This window comes from Boleophthalmus pectinirostris, unplaced genomic scaffold (assembly GCF_026225935.1).
Source record: "Boleophthalmus pectinirostris isolate CB_2022bp ecotype Guang Dong unplaced genomic scaffold, ASM2622593v1 HiC_scaffold_23, whole genome shotgun sequence".
NCBI lineage: Eukaryota > Metazoa > Chordata > Actinopteri > Gobiiformes > Gobiidae > Boleophthalmus > Boleophthalmus pectinirostris.
In genome coordinates this window covers 24,884,290-24,902,180 of record NW_026571207.1, presented here as the reverse complement: position 1 = coordinate 24,902,180, position 17,891 = coordinate 24,884,290, and the positions used below count along the sequence as shown (strand labels likewise).

General features: G+C 40.4%; 2 protein-coding genes across 2 annotated transcripts in view; both read right to left on the bottom strand.

Annotated features, from left to right (window-relative positions):
- The window catches only part of tspan17 (tetraspanin 17), a 28,100-nt gene extending 25,652 nt beyond the window's left edge, over positions 1–2,448 (bottom strand). The window contains exon 1 of the mRNA XM_020927189.2: positions 1,876–2,448. Within this exon, the coding sequence (XP_020782848.1) occupies positions 1,876–1,962 (87 nt within the window). The 5' untranslated portion in view covers positions 1,963–2,448. The remainder of the gene's footprint in view (positions 1–1,875) is intronic.
- A 1,645-nt stretch (positions 2,449–4,093) lies between these two features.
- Positions 4,094–17,606, bottom strand: LOC110162321 (mucin-2). Its single transcript, XM_020927196.2, has 3 exons — positions 17,447–17,606; positions 8,078–10,068; positions 4,094–6,300 (listed from the first exon to the last, which is right to left on the bottom strand). The coding sequence occupies exons 1-3, from the start codon at positions 17,604–17,606 to the stop codon at positions 5,152–5,154; spliced, it is 3,300 nt and encodes a 1,099-aa protein (XP_020782855.1). The 3' UTR covers positions 4,094–5,151.
- Positions 17,607–17,891: the final 285 nt, after the last annotated feature.

Below are 17,891 nucleotides of genomic sequence, written 5' to 3'. Positions count from 1 at the left end.
ATCCTTCACCACAAAAGTTACACAGTGTGCCTTTAATGACCTGCAGTCTTTGCAAATTGTGTCCATTCAAAGTGTGATTTCGATTTGACTGTGATTAATCTTATAACCGTAAATTAGACCAAGTGTTAGAGAACAGTGAGTAAGCTACATATGTGACTCAGTGTTTCTTTGAGGGAGTTCTAGTGAAAGTCATCATTAACTACTCCGCCTCGAGACAGATGATTAAACATGGTGCACAGTCATTGCTTTTGAAATATTACCAGATCTTATTCATTTCCAAACCAAACATTAAAGAAGTGGAAAAATATTTCTATTACTGAAATATGAACCATGCATGATTTTTCCCCTACTTTTTCTTTCTAAGAAAAAATATTTCCTCCTTGCGTAACATGGAGCAATATGATCTTGATATGGGCTTCACATCAGATGCCCTCCCTTCCTCCCTCCCTGACTTACCAGTTTGAAGCAATTGTTATAATATTATGAAGCGATTGGATACGAAGGATAAGGATAAGAAATGAGAGGGATTAATAAACATGGTATACAGGTTTAGGATAGGCACAAACATATAACTGGCAAATGAAAACCTGACAAGACCACTGCAACTGCCAACTAAACTCTTATCTTATATCTTCCTAGCACCTTAACTGCACAACTCTGCTATGCAATTGCTTGCAATTGCTTGAGGGTTCAACTTCTAGGGATTTCTATGCTCTCTCAAAGAGGCCATCCAAGGGAACATGGTTGGGCTATTGTGCTATGCAAATAATGTGACTTGGCCTGACTTGAGTGCAAAGCAATGTTTGTGGATCCCATGTGTGACGAATGTGTCAGAACAAGCATATGCCAGTGGAAAACAGAGAATTACACCCCCCAAGTCTGCGTACTCCTCCCCCCCTTTGTGGCGCTGTGGGTGTGTGAGGGAGACAAACAATGCAGTCCCGCAGAGCCCAAGCACTATGGCGGTGCAAGGAGAGAAAGGGGCGCTTGGAAAAGAGGAGGGCTGGGTGGTATTCAGATCCTTGTGTGTGGGAAGCCATCGCAGGGCCCGTAGACACGCCATTCCTTCACCCATAGGCATTATAAGAGGAGTGACACAGGGGGGAGGGCAGACGTTGAAGATGGGAGGGGGGGACTCAACAGAGGAACTTTTCAAACTGAGGAGAAAGAAGGTGGAGGGTGGCGTAACAGCAGGCAAAACAACAATATGGACCAGACACATGCCATTTTTCAACAGAAACAATGATCACAGTTAAATAAAAGCAGGGGAGAATAAGTCTTAAACTTTTAGTCTAAAGGCAATGCTTCAAATTCATTACTGTACTAAAACATGTCAAATCCAATTATCTGATTTAATGGGCATAAAAAACAGAAACAATATCCTTGCAGATGTTAAATCAGGCCATAGTCAACACTGGGATAGCAAACATAAAATACAAGTCTAAACTCGACAATGTCAAGTCAGGTTCAAGTCTCAATGCATTTCCTTTTACATACAATCAAAGAGAAATGTACAGCGCACGTTGACAAGCCTTAAAATTGATTGAAAAGGTTGTGCCAATATAAATGTGTTTGTTGATTAAGTTCATTTTACATTTTCAGAGATTTGATGGTGAGGTGATGCTACTTTTTTCCCATACAAGCAACTGTCAGACATAGGGACTCAATCTATTAACATAAAATACATTCATCTATGGCATGGACACATCTTCAGATCAAACCAGAGCAAAACTGGGGCAATTTTATGACTGATGCTAACCAAAGCTATGGTTTAGAACAGGAATGTTAATGCCACTTAGCAACAATGTATGAAATGTAGACTTTTAGCCCAAACTAAACACACCAGATCAAATGACAAAAACAAGTCAGACTCACCCAAAATATGATGTTGAATCCAAATAAGAAGTATTTGACGCAGCAGCTGACTTCTGCTCCTTTAAAATGACGATGTTTTCTACTCATTCTTCCAAGGATGTGGGCTAACTCGCTGGCTAGGCGACTATAAGCGTTGGTACTTTACAAACTTAGCCAAAGCTGCAGTTCCTAAAAAACTAAAGCTATGGCAGGATCTCTCCATTAGCTACACAGCATCAAGTTTACTCCCTGCGACATGGTGAGCCAAACACCGATAAGGAGCTAATTCATTAATCTAGACTAGCCTTAAACATTAGCCTTCTAGGCCAGTTAGCTCGTAACTTCTATGGTTAGCATTAGCAGCTAACAACAACAATTCTAGAGAGCCACTTGAGACAGATTCAGCTGCAGTTTGGTCGATATTGGTGTAGATCTGCCTTAGATTAACAACACCCGCAGCGAGGTAAAGGTTAACCCGATGGTCTTTCAGTTAAATATGCGTCCCCTGTTTTTTCTTGTTCCAGGATCGCCGCTTGAAACCTTCATCCTTGTTGTTTTGTGCTGAAAACAAGCCCCTGCTGTCAAATAAGGGAACCACTGAGACTGGCTCCATTCATCTCAACAGCGACATCTGCTGTTGCACTCTGGCCTTTCGCTTTGATGTACCAGTGCACATACTGTTGGTAGGTTTAATGTATTTTATTGAATCAGAGTTACCACAACAATTATTGGACCATATTAATACGGTATATTAAACTCATTTAGGCATAAGCTAAATAATGGTGGCAGGTGCAAGGCCGCAATGAACAATTATTTAGCAAATCAATTATTTTAATAATAATTTTTTTGATTGATCATTTAGCCACTAAATTAGTCTTAATTACAGTCTATTTACATAAATGATTGTCTTCCAAGGCCAAACAAAATTCTTAATTATAATATCTCTCTTTGGTTTGAATGTGCTGTCCTGTGATACTGACTTTCACTTGAAAAACAGGGTTACCTAAGGTTGCCTCCAAGAATGAGCAGTTGCCAGTTGCATACTGCTGTGTGTAATTTCATCACCTTATTGTGATTGACAAGGTAACCACCATCTGCAGTGCAGATTTAGTCCACACAGAGCAGACACTCTCTAAGCCTTAAACACTTTCATCCATGCACAGATCTATAGCCTATATTCATATAGTGTTTTACACATTTTAATACTTAGCTTATCGTGGTTCTCAAACTTGTCACAAGCAATATTTACTTTGAACATTGGCTATCAGAATCAGAATCTTTTTTATTGGTCACACAAACAATTTTGTGACATTTTTTGGTAAAGCACTCACTTCAACTGTGTTTACACACACAGACAAAACATTGAATACATGGTGCACAGAGCAGAAAAATAGGCCTGCTCATTACTGATCTTGATTTGTCTTTATTGTAGAGAGGGTGAAACTGCTTTTGAATTTTACAGATTTGGCTGGCAGAACTCTGTAGTGACCCCTCAGGGCATTAGAAGGAACAGGGAATATACAGGATGAGAGAAATCAGGTGATTTTTTTATTTACTTTTATCTATTTTTCTTTTCCCTATCTTTTTAACAAGAAAAAGTAGTGAAAGAGCCTAAATCCAGTCTAAAGCAAACCTATACCAGGAATGAAATAGGAAAAAGCCACAACCTAAACAGAATTATAACATGTAACTTGTAGTGTAAATTAAAGAGGACTGTAAAACTGTTTGACAGGGAAAATCAGTTTTTAAAAGTTTATGTCACCATATTAAAATTAAATATAAATCACTTAATAAGAGTGCAAGGCTATTATTGTTTTGCTTGGTGGGAAATATAAAGTAGAAGTTCTGTGTAAAGTCCTACAGATGGCAGTCTGTGTTAAAAGTCTGGGTGCGACCCTGAGGTGCCCCTGTTAAGAAAATGTGCTTTTGAACTACTCTAAAATATTTATGACATAACACTATGAAAGTATATGACCATGTCTGCATTATCATGGCAAACTGAAAACCAGAACTTTGTAACTGAAATAATATAGTGTTTCAAGAATGTGTTTTATCATACTGGAGTGAAATAAGGTGTTCTTTCAGACTATTTTTAGTTAACTGTGCAGAAATAACTTTAGGCTCTTAGATTTCTTTTCCAACATGGCATGTGTGAGAAAAAATATACGCACAGTACAACAGAACCAAAAAAGTGAAGTAAGTATAATATCTGTTTTTATTGACAAAGTATACAGAAATGTGTTATGTTTTGAGTGCACATGAGACACAGGCAGAGCACTTCCTCAGCACTTTGTGCAAAGGAAACCGGGATGTAACCAATCCATGAGAGCGATAGGTTGATCCTGAAGGAGCAGCACAGCAGCAGGTGTGCCTGTCACTCAGCACAAAGAAACATGTGTGTCTACACTTGTCCTATGACAGAAATCTATACTGTTCAAACCACATACAAACATATACACAAAGACTTTTATTGCTTTTTTTTAAAGCCACGTTATGGCACAAACAAATGTGCAAACTGTAAAAGACAGGACAGTGAAGTCTGTATTTTGAATACAGCACATTTCACTCTTTTGAGTCTTTCTGCAAAACAACATAATATTCACATCTTTCAACATTCATTGCAGCCTTGAATCTCTCACACTATTACAGTTAGTACCTTCTGTTCCTCTAAACATGAACATACTTTTAAATCTAGTACATACTTTTCCAAATGACAAACTTATCAGTACAGCAAACACATACAGCACAACTTCATTGTCCAATATCAACATTACAATCAATATGCCTTTTTACAAGTATTACTTGTTCCTGTAAAATGCATTAGCAATGTGCTATTACTAATTGGTAGGTCACTTCCCTCTCCATGTCCTCTGTCATCAGTCCATCAAACTTACATTCACTGAGTAAATGACAAAACATAAAGCACACACTGTATTTGATGAGTATTGCATAGATCATTATACCAATGCTTTGCTAAATGGAATGTGTTGATCTTGATATTTTAAAGAATATTGTTGATAACAGTCCCATGAGTATATACAGTTTCCTTAGCATCACTGTCATCCAATATAGATTACTTTTAGCTTTCGTCCAATTAATATGTCATTAGTCATGTAAGTTACCAACATTTGACAAAATGTACAAGCACGGTGGGGTTTGTTAAAGCAGCATTGGTATGAAAGTTTGACAATTAAAATGTCTTTGGTTTAAGCATACAAGCCACAGCATCATTACATCATCAGCTTGTTCTTGTCATCAGCGTTTGGATGAAAGCAGAGTACAGTTTATACAGAAGTCTCACAGGTCAGTGGACACAGTAGATCTCTTCACCCTCAGACTGCCCCCCCAGCCACGGGGCAGGGAGTTGTAGTAGAGACCAGGCGAGCGCAGCCCAGAGTCCTCAGACTCCACTGAGGCATCCGAGTCTGTGAGTGAGCGTGTGTTATACAGGCGCACGGGGGAGCACACCTGTGTGGGGGTGGGAGGGGGGCTGGTGAAGGTGGGTGACTGTGCTCCCAGGGAGCGGCTGTGGAAAGGACTGATGGGAGGTTTGTGAGAGTCATGATGGGAGGTGCCCACAGGTGAGATGGGCAGACTGTGCCCACTGAGTGCTCCAGGAGAAACACTGTTCTTCCTCTTGGCTGCATTGATAATGTTCTTGGCCAAGAGGCGGTGGTTGGCTTTTGAGTCCATATTGCTGACAGTGGGGGACATGCAGCGGCTGTCCTTAGGCATGGGGACCGGGGAGGAGGCAGCAGATCTGTGCAGAGGTCTGGAGAAAGACAGGCTGCTCTGAGAGTGGGCTGGAGACTGGCAGCGGGAGCCCCAGGGAGAAACGGGAGAGGGGGCTGTAGTGTTAAACGGCCTGGATGTGGACACTGTGTGGTTTATCAAAGGGGACTGACTCCTCGAGCCCCAAGGAGGAGACACAGGAGAGCTGTGGGCTGGTTTGGAAACTGATAGAGTGGCAGAAGGGTTGTGACTGCCCACTGGGGACTTGCACCTGGTTGCCCATGGAGGTGACACCGGTGATGTGGCTGTTTGTGAAGGTCGTGATGTGAAAGCTGACCGGCCCGTGGATGTTTGTGTTTGGGTCATCATGGGAGACTGGCACTTTGAACCCCACGGGGGAGGAGAGGGAGATGTGGGTGTTTGAGAGGGTCTGAAGGGGGGACCGGTGGGACCCTGTGTATTTGATGGGGACTGACATCTGGACCCCCAGGGAGAGGGGCCTGTAGGAGTTTGTGCTGGTCTGTGAGTCTCCAGAGGGGACTGACACCTGCTGCCTCGGGGAGTGGACACAGGCGAGATGACAGAGGACCGGGCTGGACCCCAGACAACCGAGGAGGGGTCTGCAGGGCTGCTGAAGCGCCGCGTCAGGCTGGGACCTGTGGTGACTGTTGGAGACTCTTTTGAAGGGATATTCAGAGAAGACTCTTTGAGTGGCTGCAAGAACATAAAATAATAATTTGGTTTTAGGCAAAATAGACAAAAGAAGGGAATGAGACATATAAATACCTCTTATAAACATTGATAAAGAATGATTTATGTCATAAACTCAATTTATTACGGGGTTGCTTTTGGCTGCATGTTGAGTTAAAGGTTAGAAGTAGTTTTCTTTTTTCATTATTAAAGCTTTTATTCAGCTGTTTTGTCTGCCTCCCTGTAGTTTGGAGTGGTCACAAAGAGTAGCTGCTGTGGTTTTATTAAATTAAACTCACAAAATAAAGAACAACAAACAATAAGGGGTCTATTTTTTTCAACTTAAAAGAGCTTAGAGTTACTGCCTAGTAGATTTATAGTCAGTAAAACTACATACGTAATCAAAGAGGGAGCTTGGGCATAGTGTGAGTTTCTTTATAAACCCCAGTGAAGCACACTAAGGCCTCATGTCTGTCTCTTGTTACTGTTATCTATCTGTCCTGAGGTGATTAACCTTTACAGGCCTATAATGTTACATGGCAGAAGCGCTGGCTGCTGTCCACCTTATACACATGCTAATTAACAACAGACTAATAAAACAACAGACTTCAGCAATATCAGCTCATGTGGTAAATATCCCTTTACTGCAAGTCAGACTGAGCCCTGGTCTCATGAGCAGTGCAGTAATTATTAATAAGGGCAAATTAAGCTGTGCCATGGCTATCCGGAGTATGTTTTATTACCTTTAAATGTCACATGCTGTGTTCATAAAATTATCTGGTTACCACATGTGTGTATGCATGAAAGCAAGTCAACCCAGATAGACAAAAATATGGAGTAGAGAACAATAAGGGTAGTCACTAAAAGGAGTCAGTGAATAAAGAAAGGAGGCCAGTAAGAGAGTTAGAATGAATTTTTAATCAGAAAGTGAAAGATTTTAGCAAGGCGAGCAGAGAAAATGAAACCATAACAGTGAGAGATGTTATACCAAACAACTGTCTTTCAGTTCAGATTGTTTCATTAATAAGGCATATTAGCTTGTGCAGATTGATTTTGCTATTGAAGTGATAGATTTCAGTAGAAAACAGAAGAAGTGAGTTATAAAGGAGGAGCTCAGTGTCTCTTGCTGTAGCTTCGATACCAGTGTGCAGTGTTAAACTCCAAACCCTCAGATCATAAAGCAGATGCCAGACCATCTGTTAAAGTGCTTAGTGGAGCAGCCTCTTCCTGATGCCCGCAGAATTGCAAAGACAAAGTGGAAAAAGTGTGAAGTTGTCTCTCATCATAATTTAAAAACATACATAATTTAAAAACATACTTAATTTTGCATGTAGAGTGTACCAACATGAGGCAACACACATGAATACTTCAAGGCACGTAGTACTGCTTGTGTTTTTTTTGTGCAATTGGTAAGCAAATCACTGTCTACAATTCATAAAATACAACATAGCCTTCTACATGGTGTTGGCAGTGGTTATCAACTAGGTCTGATTGAGTGTGACCCAAGTATATTTCTTTGTTGTTGTTGTGTTATTAAAACAATAAACATTAAAGCTTCACAAAATTCAAACTTCAGTGTCCCCACCCATTGTTTGGGAACTACGGCTAGAATACTGCTCTGTTGTTTTATCTTCTCCCTCTCATAAATTGCAAAGAAGAAAGTTCAGAAAGTTGAGGCACACAGGAAAAGTTTCAGAAAAAGTGCAGAAAAGAGTTCATAAGAGTTTGGCTTTAGCAAGAAAGTGTCTTAAGATTCACAGTCAGAAGCATTTTAAAATCTGTAAAAAGATGGCCTCCACACCTGTCCTTCTAGACCTGCTTTCTTAGCAGAGAAAGTGGGTCTCGGTGCCTGGACGACCGAACGGGGTGAAGTCACCCGCTCTGGGGAGAAAGCCGGAGAGCTGATTCTCTGCTGACCATCTGGGAATCCTGTAGTGGGACTCATTGCCATTGGGGGAGACATGCACTGACTTCTGTACTGAGAAAGTGGATTGCTGGGCATGACAGTCTGTCTAGGAAGAGATTGGGAACGCATGACGGTTTTTGCTTGTGGTGCTCCTCTGGGTAGGGTGCTCATAGGGTCAGCTTGCACTGGTTTGAGGATAAAGAGAGAGGAGTCAAGTTGGTATGGCCTATGTCTTGACAAGTCCATTTCTATTTTGGAGCATCCGTTCTCAATAGGGGCAGGTGGAGGAGCAGGCTGTGGTGCTTGCTGTGGTATTGGCACCTTTGGCTTTGGCTTTTGCTTGGCAGCTTGTTGGACTATTAGGTTTTGGGAAAGCTGAGCAGACATTTCAGAGTTCTTAGCAATGGCTTTGACCCTTCCTGGCATGTTAGATGGGTAGACCCAAGATGGAGGCAAGGACATTGTAGGGGAAGGAGATCGCCTCTGCCCTGGTCTTTGATTCTCTACGACATATTTCTCCATCCTTGACTGACGCTTGGCAAATAGCTCAGCCCCCTTCCCCGCCACATTAGTGAGTGTCTGCTCTGGTCTTTGCTCTACTCTGCTTGGTCTTGTCCTTGATGTTTTTAAACTAGATGCCCACTCAGGCGCTTTGGCTTCCTCTTCTTTAACCTCTTCCTTTGCAAGAAAATTTGAGGCCTCCGCACCTAAAGCCATCAGCTCTTCCTCCGTCGATGGTTCAGGTATAGATTTGGTCAGCTTCTTTTTTGCATCTACACCTCTGACCATTGAAAGCAACTCTGGATTTGGCGCTACAATTGGCTTCTCCTTAAAAGTGAACATCGCTTTTCTGTTAGCCCTTCTTGCAGCTCCCTCTTCTAAGATCCCTGTCTTGATTTGTATTGGCGTTTTCCTCTCTGCTGTGGACTGTGGTATGAAGGTTGACGGTTTAGGGGCTGTCGGGGGACCAAAATGATGCGGTGAAGGATTGTATTGTTGAAAATGTGGTGGAGGTGAAGTGGGAGACATTGGCGGAGGGCTGGAGTAGTAGGGATGAGGAGGTTGGTTTGTGAATGCTGGTAATGGTGGTGTTGGGTAGGACGGAGCGGGCGGAGGAGGGGAGAAAGACCCAGAGTATGCAGGTAGGGGAGGGGTAGAGTAGGATGGGGCAGGTGGGATGTCCATGACAGGGCTAACCGCCTCCGGAGACTGCACGGTTGGGGGCGAGAAAAACGGCCTGGCGGTACGATTGATGATCTGCTTGCTTGTGGACATTGGCTGGCTCTCGGGCCCTGAGCTACTGTGGCAGCCATTAGGAAGTTTACCAGCGGGAACTGACCAAGTAGCGGTGCCCTCATTCATCTCTGCTTCCCCCTCGACACAGCCTATCACAACCGGATCAGCATTATTACTTCCAAGGGGAGTTTCGGCCTTAACTATATCCTCTAGCTCCGAGTGGATTTTATCTTCTTCTTCTGCTGGGTCCTTGACAGGTAGAAAATGTCTCTCTTGGATAACACACTCCTCCGAGGCATCTGCTTTCTGGAAATCCTTACCTGACTCCTCCATGATATCACTATTTGACATCGCGGTTGATAAAAAGATACTGGAGCTATTCTTCAAGTTCAAATTCTTCTCCTCACTGCTTCTCTCGGCCCATGTAGGCTTGTTAGAAGTGATTTTGGGTGTCACATTATCCTCGCGTGACCCTGACCCGCGCCCACTCTCCTGAGTAAATGCGTTCACTCTTTGCCTTCGTCGGTTGAAGAGTTGGACACCTCTCGAGCTGGAGTTGGAGGGGACAGTTAGTTGAGCAGCGATGATTTGACTTCTGACACGAGCCTCTTTCAGCTCTTTCTCCGACAAGCTTGTGCTGCGGCTCAAATCTGGAAGCACACAGACAAAAACAATGTGGTTACTGAAAAAATAAGGAACTAACTTTTCTTTAGGGCCAATACAGAGACATTTGACAAGGCAATACATGAGGTTTTGTACACAGACAACTCCCCAAACTTCTAATTAGTCACCACATCACTTTTATGTACAAACAGACGACTTGGATGCCTTTTAACAAGTCTGGGATGAAGTATTCTCTTTGAAAGCCACATAATTGTACAGAGACCATATGCTTTTGATTTGCCTTTGCTGTATTGTTAATCCCTTAGAGAATAATAAGGGGAAAACAGCTTTGCAGAAAGAAAAATGAGCATGAGACTTTAACTAGTAGTATTAGAGTTTTATTTTGGTCATCTATAAAAACAAATGCAAACTTTTATGAGTGTAAAAGGGATTAGACTCTAGAGATATGGCAAAGATGCTAACAACAAAACAACAGATTAAATATTTAAAGGTCCTATATTATCTCATCAGAGCTTTAAGTCGTGTAAGTTACCTCAGCATAAACATACCTGGAGTTTTGTGTTGTTTCATTCACACATGTTCGAGTAATCCTTCATTATTAGTCTGTCTACATCTCTAAAGCTCACACTGCTGTTTCACCATGTGATGTCATGTAGTGGTAGTTTTCAAGTGAGCAAGTTAATAACTACCAACATTATATCACAGATCAGAAAATAGTGTATTATGGGCCCTTTAAACAAATGATAACAATAATAACCCTTGTCAATATAATATAACATTGTCAATAGAATATAATACCCAACTATCAACTGTGAATCTTCAGTTTGCTCTGCTCACATTGCGTGATAAAGCCACAATAGACCTGTAGCCCCAAGTGCAGGTTCAGTTTAAATATTTCTACAGCAAGCACATTTTTGTACATTCACTCCACCTTTTGATGCCCAAATTCCACCCTGGCCAAACTATAGGTGGGGCGATGTTTTCAAATAAACGCTGTAATACCCTGTCATCCACTGAATGTGCACTTTTCATAGATTGTTGTGAATTTATGCGATCGGATATGCGTGTGTGTGTATGTGTGTGTGTGGATTCAGTTTGGTTTGTTTTCTGAGCTCAAGAGCCTCATTCCAGGAGCAGAGCTATTTCCCTTGCCATCTGCAACGGTCCCTCCCTGAGCAGCATTCCTCCCGCACTGAGAAAACTCCCTGCATCAGCTTCCAACATGCTTTTGGTTTTCCCTCTCCACTTCAATCTGAGCGACCCAAAACCTCTGCCTAGAAACTACAGCTTTTCCATTGCAGAACTTAATATAGAATGAGCATTATTCTCCACAGAAAGTTTATTAAAGTTTTGCAGAACTTTGTACAGCTGCTTTCTGAAAGGTTTTAAGCCTAAAATTGGCACTTGGATGATGTTAACTCCCACTTTTGACACATCTGGCAGACGATTTATCTATTTCATATTAGTCTGTGAAACTTTTTGCAAACCACGGGCATATTTTTCATCCTCTCGGCACTTTTTCGATTGAATATGAGGTGAATCAGGAGAATTGCGTTACTTTGATGTAATCGTATGTCAGTTACAATAAAATTTCTCATCTGAACAGTGATACAACTCGGTTTGATCATGCCTATACTCTTCTGCTTGGGTTCAGCTATAAAATAAAGCTAGTTCATGCTCTGCTGAAATGAAATAAAATGCATCTGTCATTGATTTTTACAGACTTGGAAACTGCCCTTGGTGTAATTTAATTATCTTTTGTAGGGCACACTTCAGTAAACCCACCCAAGTTCAAAGGCAAGCTTTTTCAGTGAGGCTGCTCTATATTGGGCTGTCTAGAATAAAGAAAATCACTAAAGCTGTTTTGTCAAAATACATTAGCATCAGCATAATTCAAGCAATCTGAGCCAATTTTTGTATTTTGAACAGTCTTTTGCACCTATATATACCTTTTAGGCCAGATTTAAATAGCAATTTATCAAAATCTTTACTAACACAAATAGGAAACCAACTGACTAACTAACTAACTAACTAACCCCTGGATGGATTTTTATGTCAGCTTTACATATTATCAAAGAAGTTATGCTTTCTGCCATATCAAACAATATTGTGAATTCATGTTGACAGTTTGGTGGGTGGTCAGCCCATCTTTGGACAGTGGTCAGCTATTTTATAATCTACGTTACCTGAGCAAATATAGCAGAGCATTGAGCCATGAAATGAAATGTCTTGACTGTAAACATCAGCTGCAGCTCAAGCCAAAGTGACTATTATGTTACACACAGGTGCAAACCCCATCAGTGACTAAGATCAGCATTTTGTCGGAAAGCGACTTCAGGAAATTACTCTATGAAATTTACTTTAAAAGTGAATAAAAAGTCAAACTTGTTTACGTTTTTTCTAGTATAATAAAAAAGTATTAAAAAGTTTTATGAGTTCAGGAGATTGTTTATTTTACTGTACAGATCCCACAAGGAACTAATTATGCCACTTTGAAGAACACTCAGTAAAAGTTGACAAGTTCCACTGGAAGAAATTTCACATACTTAAATATTTAAAAAACTAATAAAGTTTAGGTCTAAAGTTTAAAACGTCTTTCAATAATTCAGCAATCTCCTCCATTTGTTTAGTTAATCCTGGATCAGACCATAGAATCCGCCTTACCTTAGCCACGTCAGAATATGTGCTCCTTTAGTGCAGTTGTTGTACTTCCACCAGAGTTCTGAGTCTCACTGCTCTCCTCACACCCCTCTCTAAAAGCAGGCTCATGGCTCGAGTTTCTGTTACTTTTGCAAACGCTGCGGTGAAGTCCAGTCTCCACAGAGCAGGAGAGAGAGGGGAGAGGGAGGAGGCCGAAGGGGAGGTGTGCTCTAGCCTCTAGTGGTGAAAGTATTTGATTTTAAAGGTTTATATTACACAAAACTGACTCTTGTGAACTTTAAGCCATGTTATGTGTGGTTACCTCCTCAAAACATACCTGGAGCGGTGCTTCGTTTCATTCACACATGTTTAAGTAACCCTTTATTATTAGTCTGTCTACATCCCCAAAGGTCAAAATCCTCAGTTCCTTGTGATGTCATGAAGTGGTAGTTTTCAAGTTAGCATCTACCTTTTACCTTTAGTTCAGTAGAGATGAAATTACAAGGCTGAAATCATCCAAACGATTCTAGTGAATGTGTATGGTGTTTAAAAACACAGTGGGGCACTTCCTTTATTACCACATGACATCACAAGGTGGAACAGAGTGTTTTCAGTTTGAGAGAAGAACTCAGCCTAAATGTGTGTGATAAACATGTGTGAATGAAACAAAACACAACTCCAGGTATGTTTGTGATGAGGACCATTAAAACATGGATTGAAAAACTGCATATTTTGGGCCCTTTAATATGATTATATATATATATATATATATATATATATATATATATATATATATATATATATATATATATATATATATATATATATGTGTGTGACTGCTTTTACTTTAAGGTCTAAGACATAGTAACTCATACGGAAAAGGTGCTGAAAATTTTGTACTCAAGTAAAAGTTGCATAGCTATAAATGTATTCAATTACAAGTATGCACTGCTGCCAAATCTGAAAAAGTATTAAATTAAACCTGAAAAATACAACCCAAATGTTGCAAGTTACTATTTTTATTAGTTTGATGTACAAAACTTTAATTACACTTTAGAGGTGATGAGTGAATAATTAGAACACTGGGCATTATATAAGCTGTAATTAGAATTCATCCAATATACTTAAAGTGTAACCTGCCCATTAACTGTTAGTTAGGCTATTACTCATATGATTTATCCTGGCCTTTGTATTGGAAGTCACACAGGATTGAATTTATGTATTTGGTTGGGTAGAAAGAAAATCCATCCAATACCAACATCTGACCAATTACTCATAAGAAAAATGTGAGTAGCCAAAAGGGTAAACAAATAAAATTACAGAAATTGAGCACTATTTCCACTGCTAGAAGCCCCAACATGAATCTTACAGCTGCATGGTCTGATTGCTACTGAAAAACTCTTGACTGTCTCCTATAGCTCCCACCCCTGGAGACTTTCAGTGAAGAACAGTATTGACATTTTAGGCAGTTGCACTCAATCCACACTTTGTTATGACACTTGTGAAGAGGTGTACAATCAATGATAAGAATTGAGTTTCTTATCTCCTCTAATGGCTAAGTGTCTGACCCACGTAGCAGGCTTTGATGTGGGAAAGAGGAGCTGCAGTCACTCGAGTAGTCAACGTGTGTGCAGATTAAAGTTGAGATAGGCCAATAGGTTATGACCCCTACTGACCTTCGACCTTGCACTTTGTCTGGTTATATGAATGAGTTGTGTTTAGCACTGCTCTTGCGTCTTTGAACCCTCTTCTGCTAAAGTTCCTACATACACGGGCAAGAGAGGAATTTCCTGTCCCTGCACCACACTCAACAGGAACATATGCCAGAGCTTGTTTAATGTAGCTAATCATTGCCACATAGTTTTGGCTGTGTTTGCAAACAAAGCCCAGTAAGTTTAAATGTCCAGTTTAGATGAATATCTCAATCCTCAAAACCAGTGATTGATTTTCAGATTGATTTTTGTTGTGTATCTTGAACACAACTCGGATCCTGGAATTTGTATCCGATTCTTTCTCATGCAAGAAAGAGGCAGACCTATTATGCAAAATTGACTTTTTAGAGCTTTTAATCATGTTATAGTTTCACCGTCTCATTCACCCTCTTGAAGTTGTATTTACTCTGATTCATTCATATACTGTGATTCAATCTATATACTTCTGTATTCCACACATCATTGTTCCAATTAACCCCCACAATATCTCTTCTTTAAGATAGAGGTTTGTCTTGTGAGAAGGTATAAATGGGAAAATAATATAAATTTAATACATGAAAATTAGACGTGGATGCAAAAGTGGATTTCTGCTCAAGATGTCGTACCATTAGACACTGACATGCCCAATTACAAGGTGTTTAAAATGCATTGCCAAATAACCCATGGCAGTTTGCATAGCATTTTCAAGTAATGGCAAGTTTTGGAAAACACTGAAAAAGTAAGATTTTCCCACACTTTCCCTGATGTTTTTGGCTACTTACTTAAAGCCTCAGGTAGAATATACACAACTGAAGAAGTAATAATGACTTCTGACATTTAGTTGGATCAGCATTGTTAATTTATGTCCCCCAACACTAAGTCACAGAAGTGTTCAAATATATCACCACTTAGTCAGACGCAGTTTCCGCTTTAAGTCAGTCTAGTGTCATGCATTGAATATTTACCATGTGCCCTCTCCACCTCACCCTTGCCCCTCCTCCCCCCGTGAGGCCAAAATCAGCCCCTAAATCACATACAAAAGTAGGGGGATTTGAGTGGGAGTCCAGCTCTTGTATTTGTGTATGAAAGGTCAGATTACCCCATCGGATGTTATCTTTCTCTGGGGCAAGCTGGTGACAGCAGCAGCCCCCGTGGGTGTAGTGTGAAGGCATATGGAAAGACAGGGATTAACACCAGTTTTGGGACCCTCTTTTGGTGGGTCCCATGAGGCAGAGAAAGTCCAGTAGAAGAAACAACAACAAAACATGACTGATATTGTTACTCTGTCCAACTTTCAACAGTCCTTAGTGTTGTGCTTGGGAAAACAAATTAATGTGCAATGCCTCATGGGTAATAGTGGATGGATAGAGCGTGTGATTCTACTCCAGACTACCAGTGATTGGTATTGATAGTTTGTAGTGGCATCGCGCTGTGAGTGTTCTATATGCATCTCTATTGGCGAAATGTCTGGCAGTTACCATGGTGAGCAAAAAAGTTTTAAGATCTGAAAACTCAAGAAAATACCAAATGGATTTAAACGGCACAATTTCAGGAGCCTGTGATCAATATGAGCATTCATGGTCCTGTTTTGGTGTTTGATTTTCAACAGAATGGTGAGCTTGACTAACTAAAACTGTTGGCTAATGCTAGATAGCTTGTGACTGCAATTTAATGTGTCAGAGAATAAAAGACTAAGCGCACAAATCATCTCAATGTAGTTCCAACCAAATCAGCTCTTAATGGTCAGATTATGTTAAAATGAAGGTCAGATAAAGTCTAACTTGAGTAAAAGAGAGAGGGAGATGCTGACAACATTAGCTGCAAAATATCAATAGTAGTCTTGCTAAAGAACACAATCATAATATGGACTGGTTCAGAGTGGACATCCAACTTTATAACTGTAAAGGCTACTATTGTCAGATATAATAGTTGTTTGGTTCTGCAGGAATAACTTATACCTCAGACTTATATAGAAGCATTTGTGCTTGGATCTGGGCACAGTATGTGGAGGCCAGTGCCTTGGTCAAGGTCTTTCACCGTATAACTTTTGCACAGAAGTATATTGTGAACATTACCTCTTCTGTTCGGTAAGTCCCCTATGTTTTGTCTAATGTTTTCTATTTTAACAGACCCTGGCCCTTTCCCTGGACTTACGTGGGAGTTGACAGATGTGAAAGTCAAGCGAATAAGTTTCCAATGAGCTGTTCCCACCAGTTTCTCCGGTGATTGTCAGCGGCTGTGGCTGCCCTTTAGCAATGATGCATGATTGCATTTCCATAGTTGTTAGAGAAGCTTGTACCTTTACAGCATGGAAACAGATGTTCATGTGACAGAGCGCTGCAGAGGATGGGTCTAGATGATTCTCACTGTCTTGAGCAGGGGCGTAACCACAACCAGTGTTACTACTGGCTCTGTAGTTTTTGGACACCTCAAGTTACAGTTTCATGATTAAAATGTAGAAATAAGATCATGTGAAACAACTCTATTTCACTTTAGCTCATAGATGCACAATATACTGTATGACAATTGATTCTAAATCACAGTTTCAGTTGGTGCCATTATCAAAACACATTTGCTACAATTATTTAAGATAACTGAAGGTCCACTGCTGCTTTTTTTTTTTTAATAGAAAAACCTTGTACCTGTACCTAGACCTCTAGAAACATGTTCTGAAATGCATGGGATTCTTGTATTAGTCAGTTCATATTTCAGTCTTCTCTCAAATGTAGATGCTCATGGTCTCTGAACAAAATCCTACTTTTTAGATAGAAACAAGATTTTTAAAAATCCAACTGCAATGCTTTTTAGAAAATCTCAAATTTGTCAGCCCTGTCAGATTTTTAACATTTGCTATTTGTTCAAAATACTTCATAACATATTTTATAACTTATTTCAAAAAGCTATTCTGATTTCTCTAAGTACCAAGTTGCGTCACTGGCCCTTTGATTTAGACAGTAAAAGATTACACTAAAACATAGCTCAAAGGCAACACAACATTGGGCATTTATAAGCAAACTTGAACAACTCATTACCCAACTAAGCAACGGAAAACTCCCTATAAACAAACACTCACTTGTTTTCCGGCTCATCTGGTCTTTGTTGAATTCAGATGTCTGTTCCCATGATGCATCTGTGCAGTCGGGGTCCGGGACGTCCTGCTTGGGCTGAAGAGGCTCTCGCAGTCGCCCAGGACAGCTCACACCCCTTTCCAAAGTTATGTGTCCCTGCTCCATCTTAAGTTACGAGAAGTAGTTCCAACAAAATGTCTTGTACTCTTGATGAAGTTATTTCGAATCTTCTTTTGTCTCTCCAAGTTAACTGGGAGTGTTTTCCTAGACAAAAAGTACTTAACTATCCAGGACTCTATATATGTATTCAACCATAATTTAGTCCAAAAACGACTGACAGCTGTCTCTTTGTGTAAATTTCCTCTGTAGCTCTGTAATATTGAATTCTGGATATGTTTCTTTCAAACTCCCAGGTTTCTGCGCATGTCTTCACCAGTAATCCTTACAGTC

Coding starts and splice junctions, on each gene's coding strand:
- LOC110162321 (XM_020927196.2), bottom strand. CDS start 17,606: ATGGAGCAGGGACACATAACTTTGGAAAGGGGTGTGAGCTGTCCTGGG. Junction 10,069..17,446: donor CCAGATGAGCCGGAAAACAA/GTGAGTGTTTGT, acceptor GTGTGCTTCCAG/ATTTGAGCCGCAGCACAAGC. Junction 6,301..8,077: donor AAGCAGGTCTAGAAGGACAG/GTGTGGAGGCCA, acceptor ATGTTCTTGCAG/CCACTCAAAGAGTCTTCTCT.